Source organism: Hemitrygon akajei, chromosome 8, assembly GCF_048418815.1.
Source record: "Hemitrygon akajei chromosome 8, sHemAka1.3, whole genome shotgun sequence".
Classification (NCBI taxonomy): domain Eukaryota; kingdom Metazoa; phylum Chordata; class Chondrichthyes; order Myliobatiformes; family Dasyatidae; genus Hemitrygon; species Hemitrygon akajei.
The window spans coordinates 32,581,753-32,601,110 of record NC_133131.1 but is presented as its reverse complement, the minus strand read 5'-3'; the positions used below and the strand labels follow the sequence as shown (position 1 = coordinate 32,601,110).

The 19,358-nt window shown below is 38.7% G+C and overlaps 1 protein-coding gene across 8 annotated transcripts in view; it reads right to left on the bottom strand.

Moving 5' to 3' along the window:
* Nucleotides 1–19,358, bottom strand: part of auts2a (activator of transcription and developmental regulator AUTS2 a) — a 1,126,933-nt gene that overhangs the window by 328,527 nt on the left and 779,048 nt on the right. For all 8 annotated transcript variants that reach the window (XM_073053558.1, XM_073053563.1, XM_073053562.1 and 5 more), the window contains one exon: nt 11,077–11,106. In XM_073053558.1, the coding sequence (XP_072909659.1) occupies nt 11,077–11,106 (30 nt within the window). The remainder of the gene's footprint in view (nt 1–11,076; nt 11,107–19,358) is intronic.

Genomic DNA, 19,358 nt, shown 5'->3' with positions numbered 1-19,358 from the left:
ATATATGGTCCTGTTGACAGTCTAAAATTCTGCATTTGACTGCGTTTATGGGCCTTGGAGTCCCTTTACACTTTAAATATGAACAGCACTTCGATAATGGACCATTAAATCTGCATCCCTTAGACGCAGCAGCACAGTCAATTCCTGTGATTGTCAAGTTTAATTTAGAAATCTTTGTGCAACAGTAAAGCTCCATCCCATTAAATCCCATTGCTAAATGTTGAGAACACACATGACAGCAGTAAATCTGGGCAATTTATTAAAGGCAATTATTTTTGAGGCTGACATCCAAGCTTTTGCCAAAATGTATTTTTGTTGGACACTTTTCCGAGCTAAAGTGGTTGCAGTTCAGTTTAACCAGCTTAATCATCACTTTCCTTAATACTTCGGATCATTTACTCTTAGACCTTCAGAAACCCAACCAACTGCATCTTAACTTTGAATTGTTTAAATCAAGTCCCTTAGTGGGTTTCTTGAGTCTTGCTACAAGAGTTATCATTTATAGACAGTGGGCAACAACAGAGCCCTGGGAAGGCAGCCATTTTGAATTGCTCAGCACTGTAACTAAGTCATATCCAGTGGTATACTTACTTCTTCGATGTACTTGCACAATACTTAATAAGAAATACAGGACCTATTGCCAGATTATACTTACTTGTGGACTGGCATCTGAATGCTGAGACATGAGACTGAAGATAATGAAATCTTCAGAACACAGAAAATGCTGGAAGAACCCAGTGTATAAGGTGACATCTGTGGAGGGAGGTGGACAGTTGACATTTTGGGTCAAGCCCCCTTAATCTGGACCAATAAATTTGTTCTTCCCTTCTTTCTTCACCATTCCCCATTCCAACTTCCCTCTCTCACCTTATCTCCTTCCCTGCCCATTATATCCCTCTGGTGCTCCTTGCCCTTTCTTTCTTCCATAGCCTTCTGTCCTCTCCTACCAGATTCCCCCTTCTCCAACCCTGTATCTCTTTCACCAATTGACTGTTCAGCTCTTTACTTCACCCTCCCCCCCTCCCAGCTTCACCTATCTGCCTTGTACTTCTTCCTCCCCTCCCCCCATCTTCTTACTCTGAGTTTTCATCATTTTTCTTCAGTCCTAATGATGGCTCTCAGCCTCAAACGTCGACTGTTTACTCTTTCCTATAGATGCTGCCTGGCCTGCTGAATTCCTCCAGCATTTTGTGTGTGTTGCTTAAACTTCACCTCATCTCAATCCCAAATCCCAAATTTCACACCCACATATTTTACATGCATTAATCTTCCTCATCCACTCCACATTCTCATCTTTTTGATTTGTTTCGCAAGGGGCAATTACTATTTACTGAGAAATGTTAAAAGGGCAGATGGTAATCTGAGAGTAGGCTGTTCAGGCAATGTTTTTTCAGTGATTCTACGAATAGTTTGTTCAGAAAATTCCTAAGGTATGAATATCAAGGGGAAACTGGGGTTGATCCACAGTCTGCATCAAATAACTCAGCGTGGAAGCAATTATGGGAACTGAAAAGGAAAACAGCCTGGGTTTCCCAATCGAAACAATTAGATCAGTCTGTTACTGGAATGCGTGTGCTTGTGTGAACAAACTCACATATGTACTTCAGATAAGAATAGAACCAGTAGGCTGGTCAATTGCTCCTTCGGCAGTGCCATCATTCGTTAAGGCTAACTGTGAAAATTGGGAGGCAGAAAGTCAGCTCCTTTGCTGTGCAATTACAAATGTAGAAGGTTTCTCACAAATCATCCTAGTGGGCAGCAATACCCCCAGCAAACCATACTCGTGTTGGCAGCTCCTCCTCTGACCTTCTGGGGCCAATCTGCTTCTTCATTTGAGGACCTCAGTAAATCTAATGCAACATGAACAGCACTAGCAAAATACTTTCTGCTTTAATTTATCACTGCGTTCACAACCCAGAGACCCTTATCATGGATTAACTTATTTTCCCCTGCACTTATCATTTCATTTAAAATAAATCACGAGTCTTTTGAAAATTCACTAGGATGTCAGATTCCACCCCTTCTGAAGAATTCTACACAATAACAGATTTCCCTTCAATACTGTTGCCAGCCCCATCCATGTACATCACCTGGTTGGGATAAGCACTAATCATACCCTGTCCTATCATGGCAGTATGATTGACCACGGATAACTATGTACTACAAAAGCTTTCAAAAGGTGGCAATGGGATGTCAGTCGTTTAAGGAGGCAAAGCATTCTCTCAGATATATCCCACTGAGCTTCTCATGCAATCAGACAAAGCTGTGTTCTTCAGCTGCAGAACTTGGTCGAAGTTATATGGATTGTTTTCAAAAAATTCTCTTTCTGTCAGCACTCAATTTGTCCAAAAAAACTTTTAATTTGCACCCTCTCTCTGGTGATTTTTTTTGACTGATGTTAGGAGTCCAATACACAACTCAGTACAAACCCAGAGAAAGATACCTAGAAAACTGCAGTGGTTGAGGAGCCCTGGTCTTTGAAAACTATAAAAAAAAAACTGCAGAGGCTGGAAACCTGAAATAAAATCTAAAACTGCTGGGTAAACTCAACTGGCCAGTCAGCTTCTGTGGAAAGACGAATAGTCAATACATCATTGGACAGTTCTGATGAAGAGTCTTCAACTTGAAACAGTAGCTGTTTCATTTTCTGTAAAATTTGCGTGACCAGCTGAGCTTTTCCCATATTTTTAGTTTTTTTATTGGCCCTCGTCATTTATAAGCCCAGTACAAAAGAATAACGTGGCTAACTTACTCACCTCATTGCTTAAAGGCCCTACACAGTGTGCTAACACTCTGCCTTGTGACAGCAGGGATCTTCTTTGTATAATCCACCAGCTGCAACCAGAACCATGCAGTAGCTGATGTAGAAGATTGTTGCAATTGTAAGCTCAGTAACTCTCAGTTTCCTTGCTGTCCTATTTTAATGAAGGTATGACTTTGAACCTACCCTCTATGTCAAGCGGCGACAGGCCTAACAAGAAGCATCCAACGTGAATAGGAACCAATCATCGTACCGACCAACATGATATCATTCAGCAGTGACTGTCAGGGTCCCCACATCCACTGCAGTGAACTTGCATAGGTTGTTGGGAAAGAGAAGGTCCAGGGGTAACCTACACATGGTTTTCAAAACTTCCAAATATTCTGAGAATATAAATGATGATAGATTGCTTCTGTCATCCAATGAATTTGCTGCAAGGTGAAATGGTTTTCAGCAGGAAGCAGAGTTTTCACATACATTGTTTTCATATATCTCTGATAAATGTTTTACCTGACGTGGTCACGGCAACATTTCAGGAGGAATTAGATATTTATATTTGAAAAGCGATTAACCGGGAGAGTGTGTGGAAAGAGGGTTAAAATGGATTGCTCCAGATGAAGAGTGAGTGCTACCACAGGAAAAATGGGCTGAATAGTTCCTTTGTTTTTGAGGTTTCTATGACACCTTAGTGTTACCTTCGCTGCTAACACCTTAGTTCCATGACCATCTACTCCCAACCAAGGCTTCATAACAACTCCAATGCCACCACAACAGCATTGCTGTTTACAGCAATATCAACCCTTCATTGTTCTCTTCCCACTGGAAATCCACCTTTCCATTACAACACTGCTGCTCCATTACCAACACCCCCCTAGCCTGCTCATATTCCAATGTCATCTCACCACCAGCATTCCATCAACACACACAAAATGCTGGATGGAATCAGCAAGCCAGGCAGCATCTATGGAGGATAATGAATACTCAGTGCTTCAGGTTGAGACCCTTCAGACCTCTCTTGGCCTGAAATGTTGGCTGTTCATTTTCCACCATAGATGCCGCCTGACCTGCTGAATTCCTCCAGCATTTTGTGTATGCTTATCCATATATGCAGCGTCTACAGTTTCTGTTGTGTTATCATCATTTCATTACCACTACACCCGTCAGTGGGCATCCTTTTAATTCCATCATCACTCAGTGGGCATCCCTTTAATTCTATCATCACTCAGTAGCCATCCCATTGATGCCATCTTCCTTCTTCCTCCATTGGTCTTCTCGTTCAAAAAATTTACACTTTCACTTAGACCAGAAGAAAGATAGATATTTTATTGATCCCAAAGGAAATTACAGTGTCATATTAGCATTCCAAGTGCACAGATATACAAATATTAGAAGAGAAGCAGGAAAGAATAAAAAATAAGTTACCTCAAACAGTCTCACAGGAGGAGGTCATCACTTCCCTAGCTATCGGTTGACTCATTTTACAGTCTAAAGGCCGAGGGTAAGAATGACCTCATATAGTGCTCTGTGGAGCAGCACAGTTGACTTAATCACAGAATTACTCCATTCCATTTGGCCCATTGAGGCTGCTCTGCCATTTTATCATGGTTGATCCATTTTCCCCCTCAGCCCCAATCTCCTGCCTCCTCTGTGTATCCCTTCATTCCCTGACTAATCAAGTATCTGTCAAACTCTGCCTTTAATATACATAAAGATTAGGCCTCCACAGCCACCTGTGGCAACAAATTCCACAGATTCAGCATTCTCTGATTAAAGAAATTCCTCATCTCCATTCTGAAAGGACGCTCCTCTATTCTGAGGCTGTGTCCTCCAGTCTTAGATTCCCTCACCACACCATAAAAAACATCCTCTCCACGTCCACTCTATCAAAATCTTTCAACATTCAATGAGATCTCCCTCATTCTTCTGAATTCCAGTGAGTAGAGGCCCAGAGCCATCAAACGTTTCTTATAGGACAAGCCTTTCGATCCTAGAATAATTTTTGTAAACCTCCTTTGAACCCCCTCCAATGTCAGCACATCTTTTCTTAGATAAGGTACCCAAAACTGCTCACAATACTCCAATGGAAGCATTTCTTTGCTTTTATTGATATATCCTTACTTCTATTCAAATGTTTTGCAGCAAAGCTACAGATGAGGTAAAAAAGTTTTGCAACTAAAATTATTGCAAAGCTAGAAATAGCTTACTGTTATTCCTATTCCTAAGATCACGGAGGTTACAGTAGATATTACTCTCCGATTCTAACAATCAGTGCTTAAAATTTTAAACTTAGAATAAAGTTGGTTCACTAATCCAAAATGGCACAAATTTACAAATGCACCAATTGCAACATTTTAAATGACATGTCCACGTAAGCTTAAGACAGCAGAAAGGCATCGATGCACGATGCAGTGGTTCTGCCAATTTAGGATGGGCAAGCAATTGCAAGAAAAACATGGCAAAGCAGATCACTAACTCCACCACTTATACAACAAATGCTGAGGAAATGCTACATTTCTGCCAAAGATTTAGGTGGCCTGTACAGGTGGTCTTGAATTTATCTTGAAGTCGTAGTCATTAACTCAGACTGTAGACTATTCCACGTCCAGTCATCACTAAAAAAAAAACTTTTGAAACCACTCTTACTTACAGTGGTCATTGACAAGGCCTGCTGACTACTGTGCTGACCACGTCTGTTGACCATAATTGACAATGCCCAGTGGTCAATGTGTTGGCTTTGCTCATTGGTCAATGTGTTGGCAATGCTCATTAGTCATGATTGGTCATTGGTCACAGTATTGATGAACTTTGCTCACCATTGTCGACAACCTCCAATGATTATTATGTGGACAAAACCCTGTGGCTGCCTTGTTACACTCTTATGTTTGTGATGCTTATATCTTAGTTCTTGAAAACATTCTTTTCCATTCAGTTTACGTTGGCACTCGTCACAATTATCACCTAAATTCCCAGCTCGTACTGTTAGCTTTTTACTGATTTCCTCTGTTGACTCCCATCTGCTGTTGCTGTGTACCCAGGGAGTAATTTCTGCTGTACACTGAGCAGAAAAGAGATTGATGATGGACAGGGCGTTGTTCCTGAACACATCCGCAAGTGGAAGGCAGAAGAGGTGTGTCAGATCATGGGTAACCTCACTGAAATTTAATTACTTTGACTTTTCAGGGGTCTTCATCTGCTGATACAGGCTAGAAGGATCAAGTTTGAAGTGCTGACTGCAATTAAATAGGTTTATTGTACAAAGTTAAATAATACTTTGCTCAAAATTCACCTTGAAAGAAAACTCTTTTCTGCCAAGCTATCTGCAAGTTCTCTTTACAGGTGTTGGTGAACTTTCCTGGCTGTGATGTTTACAGGACGGTAGTGAGTACAAGTAGGAGATGGATGGAGGGAAGGGGAGAGAGGGTGGGGGAGACGGAGGGGCGGGGAGAGAGGATGGCGGGAGGGACGGGCGGGGTGAGAGGGTGGGGGGTGAGAGGGTTGGGAGATAAAGATGGGAGGGAAAGGGGAATAAGGGGGAGTTTGAGCGTTTGATAGAGGGGAGAGGCTTTAACTATTGCAGGGGTTATTATGAGTCTGTACACAACTGAGCAGTCTGAATGGTGCTGGCTGCCTACACGAAAGGTGGGTGGCTGACATATCTCCAGCCGTAGTTTGACAGGACTTAGTTTCTCATTTGCTATTCTATAAAACTAGCTGCAAGTTGATCTTAGAGGAGAGATTTTATAAATCCACTCTGACTGAGTTGGTGTGCCATGCGGGAATTTCCACCTATTAAAGTGAAGTTGATCCAGGGTTGCCAACCCTGAATGGATGAACGGCTGCAGATTTAATCGCTTAAACCTCCTCCTCTCCCCACCCACCATCCATGTGAGTCAATTCCATTCACACATCTGCAACAGATTTATAAGTACAACAAAGAGCACAAAAATAACAGAGAAATAGACAATGTTCTGAATGTTTCTCTGACATTTCTCCCGAGTTGCTTGTAGCAGTGTCCAAGGAGATTAATCTAAAATTCCTGGAAAAATCCTGGAGGCTAACCAACTGTCTGCAATGAACTTCCATGACAATATTTCCCTTATGTGTTCTGGTAAATGACGTTCGGTGCCGAAAGCATAAGTTCAAACATCTACACCATTCAATATTATCAACACTTGTGCCAATGAATTAATTAGAGTCTCAACTAAATCCTGGTACATTTTACAGACAATCTGCTGCATTCTCAATTTTCCTGTTCGGTCCTTGCAAAATTAAACAGATTTCTGGCTGCCTCACGCATTCCAAGAATTACTTTTCAATCCTCATGCATCCTGAGGCTGTTTTAACTGACAGTTTTCCATAGATAATTCACTTTCCTCGCTGGATGCTGCTTACATTTTTCACCAACTCATCCTTCAAGAGCAGATTCCTGGCAACCCCTGATGTGTCCTGTGCATTCCTACTGAATGCATATTGTATCCTTTACATGGCTGGGAGACTACATTGAGTCCCACAATTTCCTGGATAGTCCACATGGAATCCAGCACATTTCTTGTCAGCCCATTCCTTTTCTCAGACATTCTTGGTCTGCGTATGTTGAAACTATTATGTTCAGAATACCGCACCCTACTGTAAGCCCTCCTGTCCGTAATACTCCAAGCCATATTCCATCCATTGCTGATCAGTGACCTTGCCGCCCACAGCAAATTTTGCATTCCAGAGATTCTTCGACACAATATCCCAGAAGTTCCTTGACTTGTCAAATTTCTTGTGGCAAATTCTTATCAAAACTATTATTTAATGAACATTGTGTCAACAGATTGAACCAACTCATGAAAGCACAAACACTGAAAATGCTCTCAATCTAATCCTCATTTGTGAATGCTCAGTAGGTAAGAGCATGCTTTCTGATGTATGAGAATTAATATGCAGTATGGACCTTTGAAGATAGGGTCTGTTTGATAATGAGAACAGATTTGGGCAACTGCAATTCAGTATAAAATGGGGGAGAACTAATGTAGGTTAATGGGACAAATATAGACCGCTGACATGGATGTAGTGGGCCAAATGGCCAAATTTCTATGCTCTATGACTTTACAATGCCAGTACTCCAAGGTAAACATAAAGCTCCTAATTCTGCTTGATGACAAAGTTCTTTTCCATGCTAAAACTTTGACTCAGGCTTAGGTATAAACCCACAGACACAGTCTGCCCTTGTATTCTCATCTCATGGCTATTTATGTGTAAGTTAAGACTAAGTGCAGCAAGCTTGTTAGTTATTATCAAAATTAGATGCCTCAAAGGCTTTGTAGACGCACAGATAAATGCTCTTGATTCAGAAGCAAACCGTGGGCATTTGCCCATTTCATGCAATCGAGTCCAGGACATCAAACACACACATTGTCAAATGCTGAAATTGAAAATTTACTGACAAATTCATAGCACTAAGAGAGAACTCATGCCTTGAGCTCCACAGGTTCAAGTTAGATTTTGTGCCAAACTTTACACTTGGAAAAGACCAGTGGATATTTGAGTTTTATTTTTTGCTTTATTGAGTTTCTTCCAGCCCTTCGAGCCACACCACCCAGCAACCCCTGACTTAATCCTAGCCTAATCACGGGACAACTTACTATGACCAATTAACCTACCAACTGGTACGTCTTTGGACTGCGGGAGGAAACCGGAGCACCCAGAGGAAATGCACGCGGTAAAGGGGAGAATGTGCAAATTCCTTACTGACAGCAGCAGGAGGAAATTAACTGGGTTGCCGGTTCATTGAATCATTGTGCTGGTTCTACTTGGCATCTGATATCAGACCACAAAATTATTTCAAGTGGGGTTAAAGAGCTTATAAAGCAAATGATAAACCAATTGCCCTTTTACACTAAGTGTTATTTAGGTTTTTTGGCTTTGTAGTTATTTTGTCTGTAATTTTAACAGAGAGAATTCTAAATTTTAAAAAAAATATATTTAAAAATTTTTGTGGATGTTAAGATTATATAGAAGTGTAGAGTAGTGGTTAGCACAATGGTTTGCAGTACCAGAGACATGGTTCTATTCCTGCTGCTGCCTGTAAGGAGTTTGTACATCCTCCCCGTGAGCTCCTGGGTTTCCTCTGGGTGCTCCAGTTTCTTCCCAGAGTCCGAAGGCATACTGGTTGGTAGGTGAATCGGCATTGTAAATTGTCCTGTGATTGGGCTAGGGTTAAATAAGGGGTTGCTGGGCAGCACGGCTCGAAGGGCGGGAAGGGCCTATTCCGTGCTGTATCTCAATCAATCTACCAATCAATAAATAAATATTAAATGCTCTCACAGCTTTTACAGCCTGCAACATTGCAGTGACTTTTCCACCCGCTAAAGCTTCCGGAGGCATTTAAGGGGTGGGGCTCGCTAAGTCCATTGATGCTGGGTCCAACCATCATTCAAATATGCTCTTGGGAATTTGAGATGGCCTTCTACATTTGGGCCTTGCGAAAACAGGGATGACAATGCTAGACAATAGGCAGGAAGATTCAGGCCAGAATCCTCACTTTGCAGCAGAAATAACCAGCAGATAATTAGAAATGGGAATGCAAATGATTATTCGTTTCTCCCATCTCTGGGGCTTGAGTTTGCCTGTAGCTCCTCTATAGCCAGGCCCACAAGGAACGGCTAACTTAGCACTAATGATGAAACAAACCCAAGAGTTCGCGATGCATATAGCTTGGCTTCACACACAGCAGTTCCTACTAATTGAGCCATTGGGGGAGGGATCAAATATTAATTTTAGTCACCTGTTACCGTGTGACAGTTCTAAGGCATAAAATGGTATTATACATAATTCATTCTCAGAAAGGGGGAATGATTCTACTATAAGGTAAAGCTTAAAATTAATGCTTCAGTGCTTGAGGCAATTAGCTTTAACTTCAGATCAGAATTTTACCAGCGAGACCCTGACCTGGTAGTTAAGGGACTCATTAATTCCCAGGTTACATGAACCTTGGAAAATATCTAATTCGTATTTTTCAGGCTTCTGATAATGCTGTGTCATATGAAAACTGAATTAACAATTTAGGGTGCACCTTTTATGTTCAGATGCTCCTTATGCACCTCAAACTCTGCTTTGAATTGTCATCCTGCAGACTAATCTGGTTCTTACTCACTGTGATTAATTGAAACATTCAGGGGACATCTGTAAGCTCTCATTGCTGAGTTCTTATTTCAGAGAACATCTCTTGTAATTAGATGCAAACAAGTTTTCTTAAGCGCTGGGGATTCAAGCTTGCCTCCAAACTGGTAAAAAGAAGTCCAATTCAGATCCAGGTCTTTAAACATAGGCTATTGAGTAAAGTGATTAATTATTAAAAAGCTAGACAGACACCTATAATATTACAACTTGGTTATATCCAAAATCAAGATTAGCCGTTTGTATTAAGACAGAGAACAATAGGCTGAGAAAAGTCAAGTGGATTTCATCTAAAAATCCACAGTGTGACAGTAGGGTGGAATGAATTCATTTAATTGGATATTCTCATCAAGCAAACTTCATGCTGGTCATCGCTGCTTTTCCCAGAGCCGCTAATGAAAAAGGCAAGGTGAGGTAATCTCAATGTATCTCGGCCTGTGGCCTTTCACAACAGAAATGACATCAAATCAGCATATACAGTAGTCCCCAAACTCACGTAGAGAGCTGTAGAAGATGCAATTATCACTATTAAATGAACAGAATCTTACAATCCCCAAACATTTCCAATTCAAATTGATTGTGAGTAACGTGATAAGTATAATCAATTTTCAACTTGCTTGGTTTCAAGTATTAATTGTGATTACTTTGTGAAGTACTACCCCAGGCTGCAATCCCACAGCTCACTGATTGATTTATTTTCAAAACGTGATATTTCTTTTATTTCTCTAATACTTCACTTATATTGGCCTAAGTACAATAAACTGAACCCAGCAGAATAACATCACAAGCAAATCATGCGTTTTGAAGGGTATGATCTAGAAATGTTGCCGCATTCCCATCAAAGATCAGCAGTCAATGACAAACAGCACAACTATTACTTTATTGAAGATACCAGACAACAACCAATCAATCCCGTACGCTACATTTTCTTTCTATAAATTTGCGCAAGAAGCCAAGATTGTGCAGATGATCTGTTGATTCTTTTAGTCAAATAATAGACAATTTTCTCAAAACTCACAGAAAAAAATAACCACAACTTATTTTAATATATATCCAACTTCCATATGAATAGATTCCATTTATAACTTCTCAAACTAAAGAAAATATCTGCATAATTGTAAATGCTGTTTGATTCCGGGTAAATGTAATCTTACCTTCTCATCTGGGTCGCTCTCACTGTCACACTGAAACAAAGCAGAAATAAAATATGTATTAGGAAAACTGGTGAAAGGTACGATTTTTGTTTGAAGAATTAGTGAATCAACCTGGCTATGTTTTCATTCCTCTCACCTTCAGCTACAGTGTACTGGAATTTGACAGAGGAAACAAACAAACTTGGGTTGGTTGCAAATGTACCAATATTAATGAACGCTAATCAGAACAGTGATTAAAACTAACCCATTCCCAAAGTGCCAGTGAAGCATATCCTAGAGCTGCCACAAACTAATGACTTTCAGCAACATTATTGGGCAAGATGGACCAGAACTTCATCAGGCATTTTCCCCTGTTCTCAATTGGGTGATTTTAGGTGTGAAATTGATGAGCGCTGTGCATTTTCCTTTCATAAAACATATTAAAGTGGAAGATGTACATTCAAGCACACATTATATAATTGAATAAAGCAAAATAATAAAGAACTCAGCAGAGAGATTTTCAGAGCAATCATAAGCACAGACCAAAAGTAATAAGTGTTACATATGAGCAGTATTTTTTAAATTACCTGAGATTAGATTGCTTTGTTTGAAAAGCAAACCAACTGCCAATGACATCTTATGTTAATGAGAATTGCTCTAGTTTTTGTGATTAAACTGAGAAACTCCCTTCCATCTGAGTCACCCAAATACAATTCTACTCAATGTCCAAAGAGCAAGTATTCTTGCCCATATTCAAAGAGGTAGGATTGGGTGCAAAAGGAAGGAATAGAAAAAGGAAAAGAGACAGAGATGAATATTTAAACGTACCCCAAATCCAAAAGAGTCAATAGACTTTTTAATGGAGTAACTATACTTTTCATTTTTTCCCCAGAAAATAAAAACATTTAACCTAAAATTACCCTAAAAAAAATTATTTGCCTGTACTTGGTCAAATAGGTAGAATTCTAACTGATTCTGATCTACAAAATGAGGCAAACATTATCTTGGCTGTGGAGACTAATCATATCTGATTATAATTATCATTAATTAACACCACACCAAACAACATCTCCTTCCCTTTAAATAGCGTTTTTCATGGAGCAATACACCCCAAGGCATTTCTCAGGAACATTAGTAAACAAAATTTTATTACGCAGGAAGAAGGCATTAGAGCAATGGTACAAAAGGTAGAAATATTGTATGCAGTTTCATAAAAGAGGAAGAAGTTGTCTCAGAGATTAAATTCAGAAAAGTGTATGTGAAGAACTGTTTATATTATTCAAAATTTTGATAATGGTACTCTGAACTTATCTGAGAATAATACTGAAAAATCTCATTGACTAGTCATACGGTGTAAAGTGAAAAATAAAGATTAAAAAACTTTGTTCTGAAAGAAATATTGTAACTGTTTAATAAAGTCGGGGAAATGCCAACTATTGATACTTTCTTGTTTTGAATGCAGAATATGGAATTCTGCAGGACATTAATTATGTCTAATTTACTGCAAATAGGATCATTGCTTTCAAAGATTTACTTGATACATTTGCACACTTCTGACACAAATTTAATTGTTTGTAAAGTTAGTTATCCCTACAAAGAGATGTCAGATTATTCACCTTGGTTTGAGTTAGAATGATAAGCTGTGGTGACATATTAATATTTTCAAGTAATGATTACAGATGTCAATTATCGAAGTAAGTTTAGGATTTATCCCCAGAAGCAGGAAGGTCTGTGCACTGGGAAGAATAGTAGCATATTTATCAGGTAAATCCAATTGACTTTTTAATTAAGTTGTTTATTGAGTTAATGGAGATATACACAGCACAAGATATATTATAGATCATTCCTCATAACAGAGGGTACATATACAAGGACAGCACATGGAAATGTAATCAAGATTCATATTATTCCCTCTGGATTGACGCAATATATGATGACATATGATATTCCAAGTGTCAATAACTATGATGTTCATACTATTCATTACCTTCCATCCACTGAGCAACAAAATGCAAGATGGGCTTAATGGACCGTACACTGGTCCTCCCCTTCTAATGAAGAAAATTAAAGAGCAAACCCGATTTTATAGGCAAGCAAACCCATAAATCATCAACTGTCCTAACATCTCATGCATCGGTAAACAATAATTCTACCAGAATGATTTTTTTTTTAAACAGACAAGTAAATCACAGGACACAACTGTTTGGAAAAATCTTACGCATAGCCTGTGTCGTTGTTTGATATTTAATGCAGGTCAATAATGTGGAAACCAAACCAAATGTGGCAAAAGGTCCTGAACTAGCAAAGGGGTGATTAAACCTTTGAAGTCTTTTTCCTGAGAACAAATATAATTCTGCGAGATTTATCTAAATCAGCAAGATCAGGAATTCTGCTTAACAACGCTGAAGGCTTGAAGCTTACAGGATTTATTTTTGATTCTTTTTTATTATTTTATGCAGGTCCAATAAAAATCTGGTACATTCAGTTCGCAAAATAAAAGCTCAAGAAAGCATCAATAGATTGCAGTAAGCCTTAATAACAACTACAAACTATCTTCATTATTTATTTGACAGCATAACATTTACTTTATGTAGTTGCAAGTACTTGACATTTTTTTGTTTCATTATGTCCATATTTTTTTTATTTTGCTATTTTTTCACCACTGACCAAAACATCCATGAAAATGTAGGATTGGTCTGGAATTATGGTGAACATTTTGAAAGCACACCCAACACTCACAGTCCAAAATTCAAAGTATTCTTCAAGTAAATTGCATAAACATTTAAAATCAGTGGGGCTGAGATTTACTGACAGCACAATTAATGAAAAAAAGGACAATGTGTTTCTACTTAGGTGTTCAGTCATGTTTTTTAAGCTTTTTATGCGTTGAAACTTAAGAATTCAAGCCTCAACACTGCACAGAGATTTCATATGGCGTACCAAAAGCAGTGACTACTTTTTCCTGTTGATAAATCTCATTTTATTTCATATATTTTGCATTTAGAATAATGAATGTATTAAATCTTTTTGGTGCAGTTGAGCACAATAGGAATCACTTAATAGGCATTCGTTATTTTCAGCACAGAATAATCATCTGGATGGAGCGGGTTGCTAGTTTACACCAGCGACCTGTTAAGTACCAAACAGATTTTTAAACTTTTTAGCTGTGCCTTCACGTCTCTCCACATTCCTGCCTCTCTCTGGCTCTCTAACCCCCAGTACACTCTGTAACCTTCCAAGATAGCTGATATTCCCAATACCGTCTTCTTGTCTGTTCCTGATTTCCATAGTTCTGGTCCTGATGGGCACTTATGCAGTCACTAAGGTCATAAATTTGGGGATTTCCTCCCAAACTCATTCCACCTCTTTACCCCTCCTTCTGCTTTTAAGTCCAAGCTTGAAATTCAACTCTTTTACTTAGCCTGTAGACATCTAAGCAAACATCTCCATGTATGACTTGGCACCAATTTTTCTTTGTTTTTGTAATTCTTTCATGAAGGACACTGTGATGGGTTTGTTTCAATAAATAAATAAAAATTGTTGCTTCAATACCAATGTGTACCAAGAACATGAAAGTGGCAGTTAAGGAGTAGCAGTTGCAAAGGGATCAATACAGTTTTAGAAATTATGAAATACTACTTAATAGATAGAACTAACTTAGATTGGCATCTTGGGTCAGCATAGACATGCTGGTTGAAAGGTAATTTTGATGCTTCTTTGTCATGAAAATCAAAATCAATAAATAAGGGGAAATAAACAAGAATGATACATGAAACAGTTGTATGATACTAAGTGAGCTATATTTACAGAAAGCACTTTAAATTATTGCAAATTGAAGTTGCAATTAAAAGTGCAAGTATCATTTTTTCAGATATGTTGCTAAAAAGAGGATGCAAATCATCGAAAATAGTGCTTAGTTTGTACAACATACTGGCCCCTTCTCACTTGTTCAAAGTTCTGAGTACATTTATAATCTAAGTATGCAGTCAGCCACGAAACAAAGAAACCCAGTGGAATCCATTAAAACAAAAGAAGACCGTCAACCACCTAGTGTCCAGAGAGAGAGAAAAGAAAACAAATCATGCAAACAATAAAAGCAAGCAAATAGCATTCAGAACTGGAGTTCACAAAGCCAGGCATCAATTCAGTCAATCCAGAGGTCCACTAGTTGCAGGCCACAGCTTCAGTCCTGTACAGAAATGAGCAAACCCCACCTCAAAGCCAGGCATAGCTGTATTCTAAGCACAATTTCCCTGGCTTTAGAGAGAATATCCTGCTATTCTACCCCTTGTATGATAAGATGGACTCTTGACCTCACAATCTAACTTGCTGTCATCTTGCACTTTGTTTGCCTGCACTGCACTCTCTCTGTAGTTTTTACACTGTATTCCACATTGTTATTGCTTTACCTTGTCCTCCCTCAGTGCACTGAGCACTGATTTTGTCTGTATGAATAGAATCTGAGGCAAGCTTTTCACTGCATCTTGGCATAATAATAATAAACCAATACCAATATTGTGCAAAGCAGGACTTACTGACAACAAGGTTTCTTTTTAAAGAAAACAAAGATCTTCTGCAAGCTTCTATGTGGAAACATTGTACATGGAGCAATATACAATGGACAATCACAGAGTGTTGTGATCATGTAACACAATCAGTATGTACGGTAACATCCTATGATACTAATGCATATAGTAATACATGTAGCACTAAAATATAATCTGACTTTGTTTAACTTCATCTTGACGGTCGACGCCACCAGGCTATGTGAACATGAAGGACAACTGTTTGACAACTCAAGCTAGTCCAAATGGAAAATCTAGTTACTTACCGTAACTTAAACCAAGATTAACCAAGGGCTTGATGAAAGTATAATTCTAATAGTTATTCCTATTTTAAAAGCATGGTGAAACATAAGATGTCATTATATATGGTTTAAAATTTCTGCATGATTTAAGAATAATCTGGCTCTTGACAGTAAAACAGTTCAATATATGACATGTGGGGAATGGTTAATTTCAATCATTGAACAAGAAAAGTTACAAATTGTTGAACAATTTAAAATGCCTGTTTTTCAGAGTTCTGCTTCTCATATGTATGGAAAGTGCACATTTTTCTTTTGTGTATTCTGTGCAGAAGCACTAGGCCACAAGACCAATCGATTGCCTCAATTCCTGCAAGAAACAGCTTCATTTCCTGAAAAAGAAACCAGCCAATAAGCAAGTTCTATTACTGGCCATCACTTAAGCAAGCTGTAAACTAGACATATGCTTTCCTTGCAGCCAACAGAAGATTGACAGACTGCGATCTGGCCACCATCATCACACGGATGGCTCCTGACAAAACCCACTGCTGTTTTGGAGACTCAGTAGACTCTGAGACATCAGCTCAATTTCTGGCATAGTAGTGCTTTGCTGACCTGCGGCCAGCTCATCAAGAATGTGCCACTGAATTTACAATTCTGTCCCCTCAAGAGCTCAATATGCCAGTGCTTAGTAGAGATGAATGATCTCCAGTAGCTCATAAATTATGTAAAGATAATAAAATGAATTGTGGAAAATATTTTAGAAGGTTTCATGTCTGGGGCCTGAGTGCTAGTTACAGAAGCTACATTAAAGAAGGTAATGTCTTTTTAACCAACTTGTATAGACTTATATTCTCTGTATTATTCTCTTGACTCTCGTAGTGTTGGTGTTTAGATTGACATATTTTGTATATTTTTGTTGCAGTAGAATTTTTGTACAGGAAATATTAATTAAATCTGTTAAACATTTTTATTTTCTGAATGGTGTTATGAATGAGGTCAGTGAAGCAAGTTACTTTTGAGAGAGTATTATTAACCAATTATTACTTTTTCAAAGATTCTTCGATGAACAGCATAAGAACACTTCTCTCTCCCCAAGACTCTGAATGGAGGTCAGGGAGCAGGAAGTACAGGGAAGGCCAGCATTATCATTTTACTCTTAAAATTTTACAGTTGGGGTTTCCACAAATTTTCCAACTTCTCTCTCAGTTCAGAATCCAAATTTCCCAGAAGGAGGAAGATCAGAAGGCAGAGGGATTTAGAGGGAGTGTTCCAGAAGGCACTTTAATCAATCATGCTTCTCCAATTGCGTGATGTGTGGCCTGGCTTACAGGAAGCGCAGTAGAGTCTGCACAAGAAGTCACAAGGTGTGAATTGTAAATGTTATAGCAGCTGAATTAATTTGTGCTGAATTTAATTTTGGTGAAAACTTGTAGAGTGATGTGTTTCTTTGATACAATTTACTTTGTCAGTAGTCAATGTATGCATAGACACAACAAAAAGCAACATATCTCCCCAAATGGTTTTATATTGAATAGCATAAATTGAAGTGTTTTATTCATGCAATTTCATGGAAAGTGCATTTTTATTCTTCAAAACAAACTGTATATTTTAAACAGATAGATCTCTTCAATGGTGTTGTGATCCATTAGAAATGGGCTGTTCTCTTCCCTTTGTGCCAAATTACTTTGATTGCCTCCATGCAAGCTCACAGAAATGACTTCCCCCTGGCTTGTGAAGCAGATGGAGTATGTTAATGGAACCCGGCATACAGCTTGATGCAAAAGTGCCATACCTCATTACTTTAAGATAAAAGGAGATCATTGAAGACGGGAAGCAGAATTGACTTTTTGCAGTCTTGACTTGATGATGATTTAATCAACTGCACTCTTTCAGTTCTTATACACACAGCTGTCGTTCCTCTGGTACCCCTAAATGAGGTCCTCGCACAGTGAGGGGAAAGACAGGAATTGCAGTCCCACCTTTACCACGAGTTAAAGGAAGGATACTGCATCAAGCATTCATGCTGAAATTTGAAGGATTGCTATTGATGGCTAGGGCCAAATCTCTGAATCCATTTCAACTGAGACAATTGGGCTCATTTGGAGAAGCCAAGTTCAATAAAACAGCTCTATCTGATGACAGATTTGTTCAGGGAGGGGAAAAAAGATCACAAATGCAATGAGGGAGACAGAGAAAATTTATACTTGTTGAAGGCAACAACATTTTTCAAGCGTCTAAACCTTGTTTCTCGAGTTTTGAAGAACTAGTAGCAGTTAGGTGTTAACCATCCACCATAATAAAATGGTAGTATCATCATTAACATACTTAATGACTCACAAATTGTGGCGAGACTTCTGTCAAAAGCTAAATATGTTTTCAGCTATAGATGAAGAATTCCCATTAGTTTTTTTTCCCTGAGTGGATTGAACTGTTTGAAGTCAACCAACTGAAAGTGCACAGAATATTAGCTAAACAAAGACATGTTGAGCTGGAGAGAAGTGGAAAGCCACATTTGTTTTATATTACGGTATCTCTCAACAATACCAGTTAAACATTGAATGCCAATTAAAATGAAATTTAAAGGCATTTTGTACTGCAGTCAATTAGCTAAGGCAGTACTTCACAACGAGGAATAATTTTTTTTTAACATCAGTATTTCATACAATTACCTGGATTTTGTACTGGAAATAATAGTGAGCCTATCAATGCTCACTATTGTAAAAATAAAATCAAGATCAGTCAGCAGCAGCAGTTGAATATACAAATGAGACTATGGTGTCCTTGTTGTTCTGCTTCCAGGAACACAAGAAGCCACAGAGATTAGTGGTCTCTACCCAATACATCATGGGCACTTCCTTCCCCGCCATCGGTTGTAATTTCAGGAAGTGCTGCCTCAAGAAGGTATCATCTATCGTCAAGGATCCTCACCATCCAGACCAAGCCATTTTCTCGCAGCTACCAGTGAGCAGGAGGTAGAGAAGCCTGAAGTCTTACACCACCACATTCAGGAAGAGCTACTTCCCTTATTGAACTGACCAGCAAAATTCTAATCATGACAGTTTAGTAGCAACATTATGACCACTGAGACCATTTTGCATTACAATGGCTGTTTGGCTCCAATTGCAGATTCTTGAAAAAATTCTGTATAATTTAATTTTAATTTACATTTTTACATGAAGGTTACTTACATGACTCGATACTGCTATAAGGTTTTCATTACATATGTGCATACATGCACTTGAACATATGACAAGAAACTTGACTTTGACAGGCTTCACGTTCTAACACAAGGCGAGGCCTTAAATTACTGCACTTATTTTGAACTTGCCAGATAATGTGGGAATGGATGAGTCCCAACTTGAGTTAATTTTTAATGACTTTATTATTGTTGCCAAATCTCAACTCTTATCCTGAAAATCTGCTTTTTATAAGTGTGAAGTCCCAAAATGTTAAAGGTATTAAAAAGAAAAAAAACTGTCATAATAGTTCTTTTTTC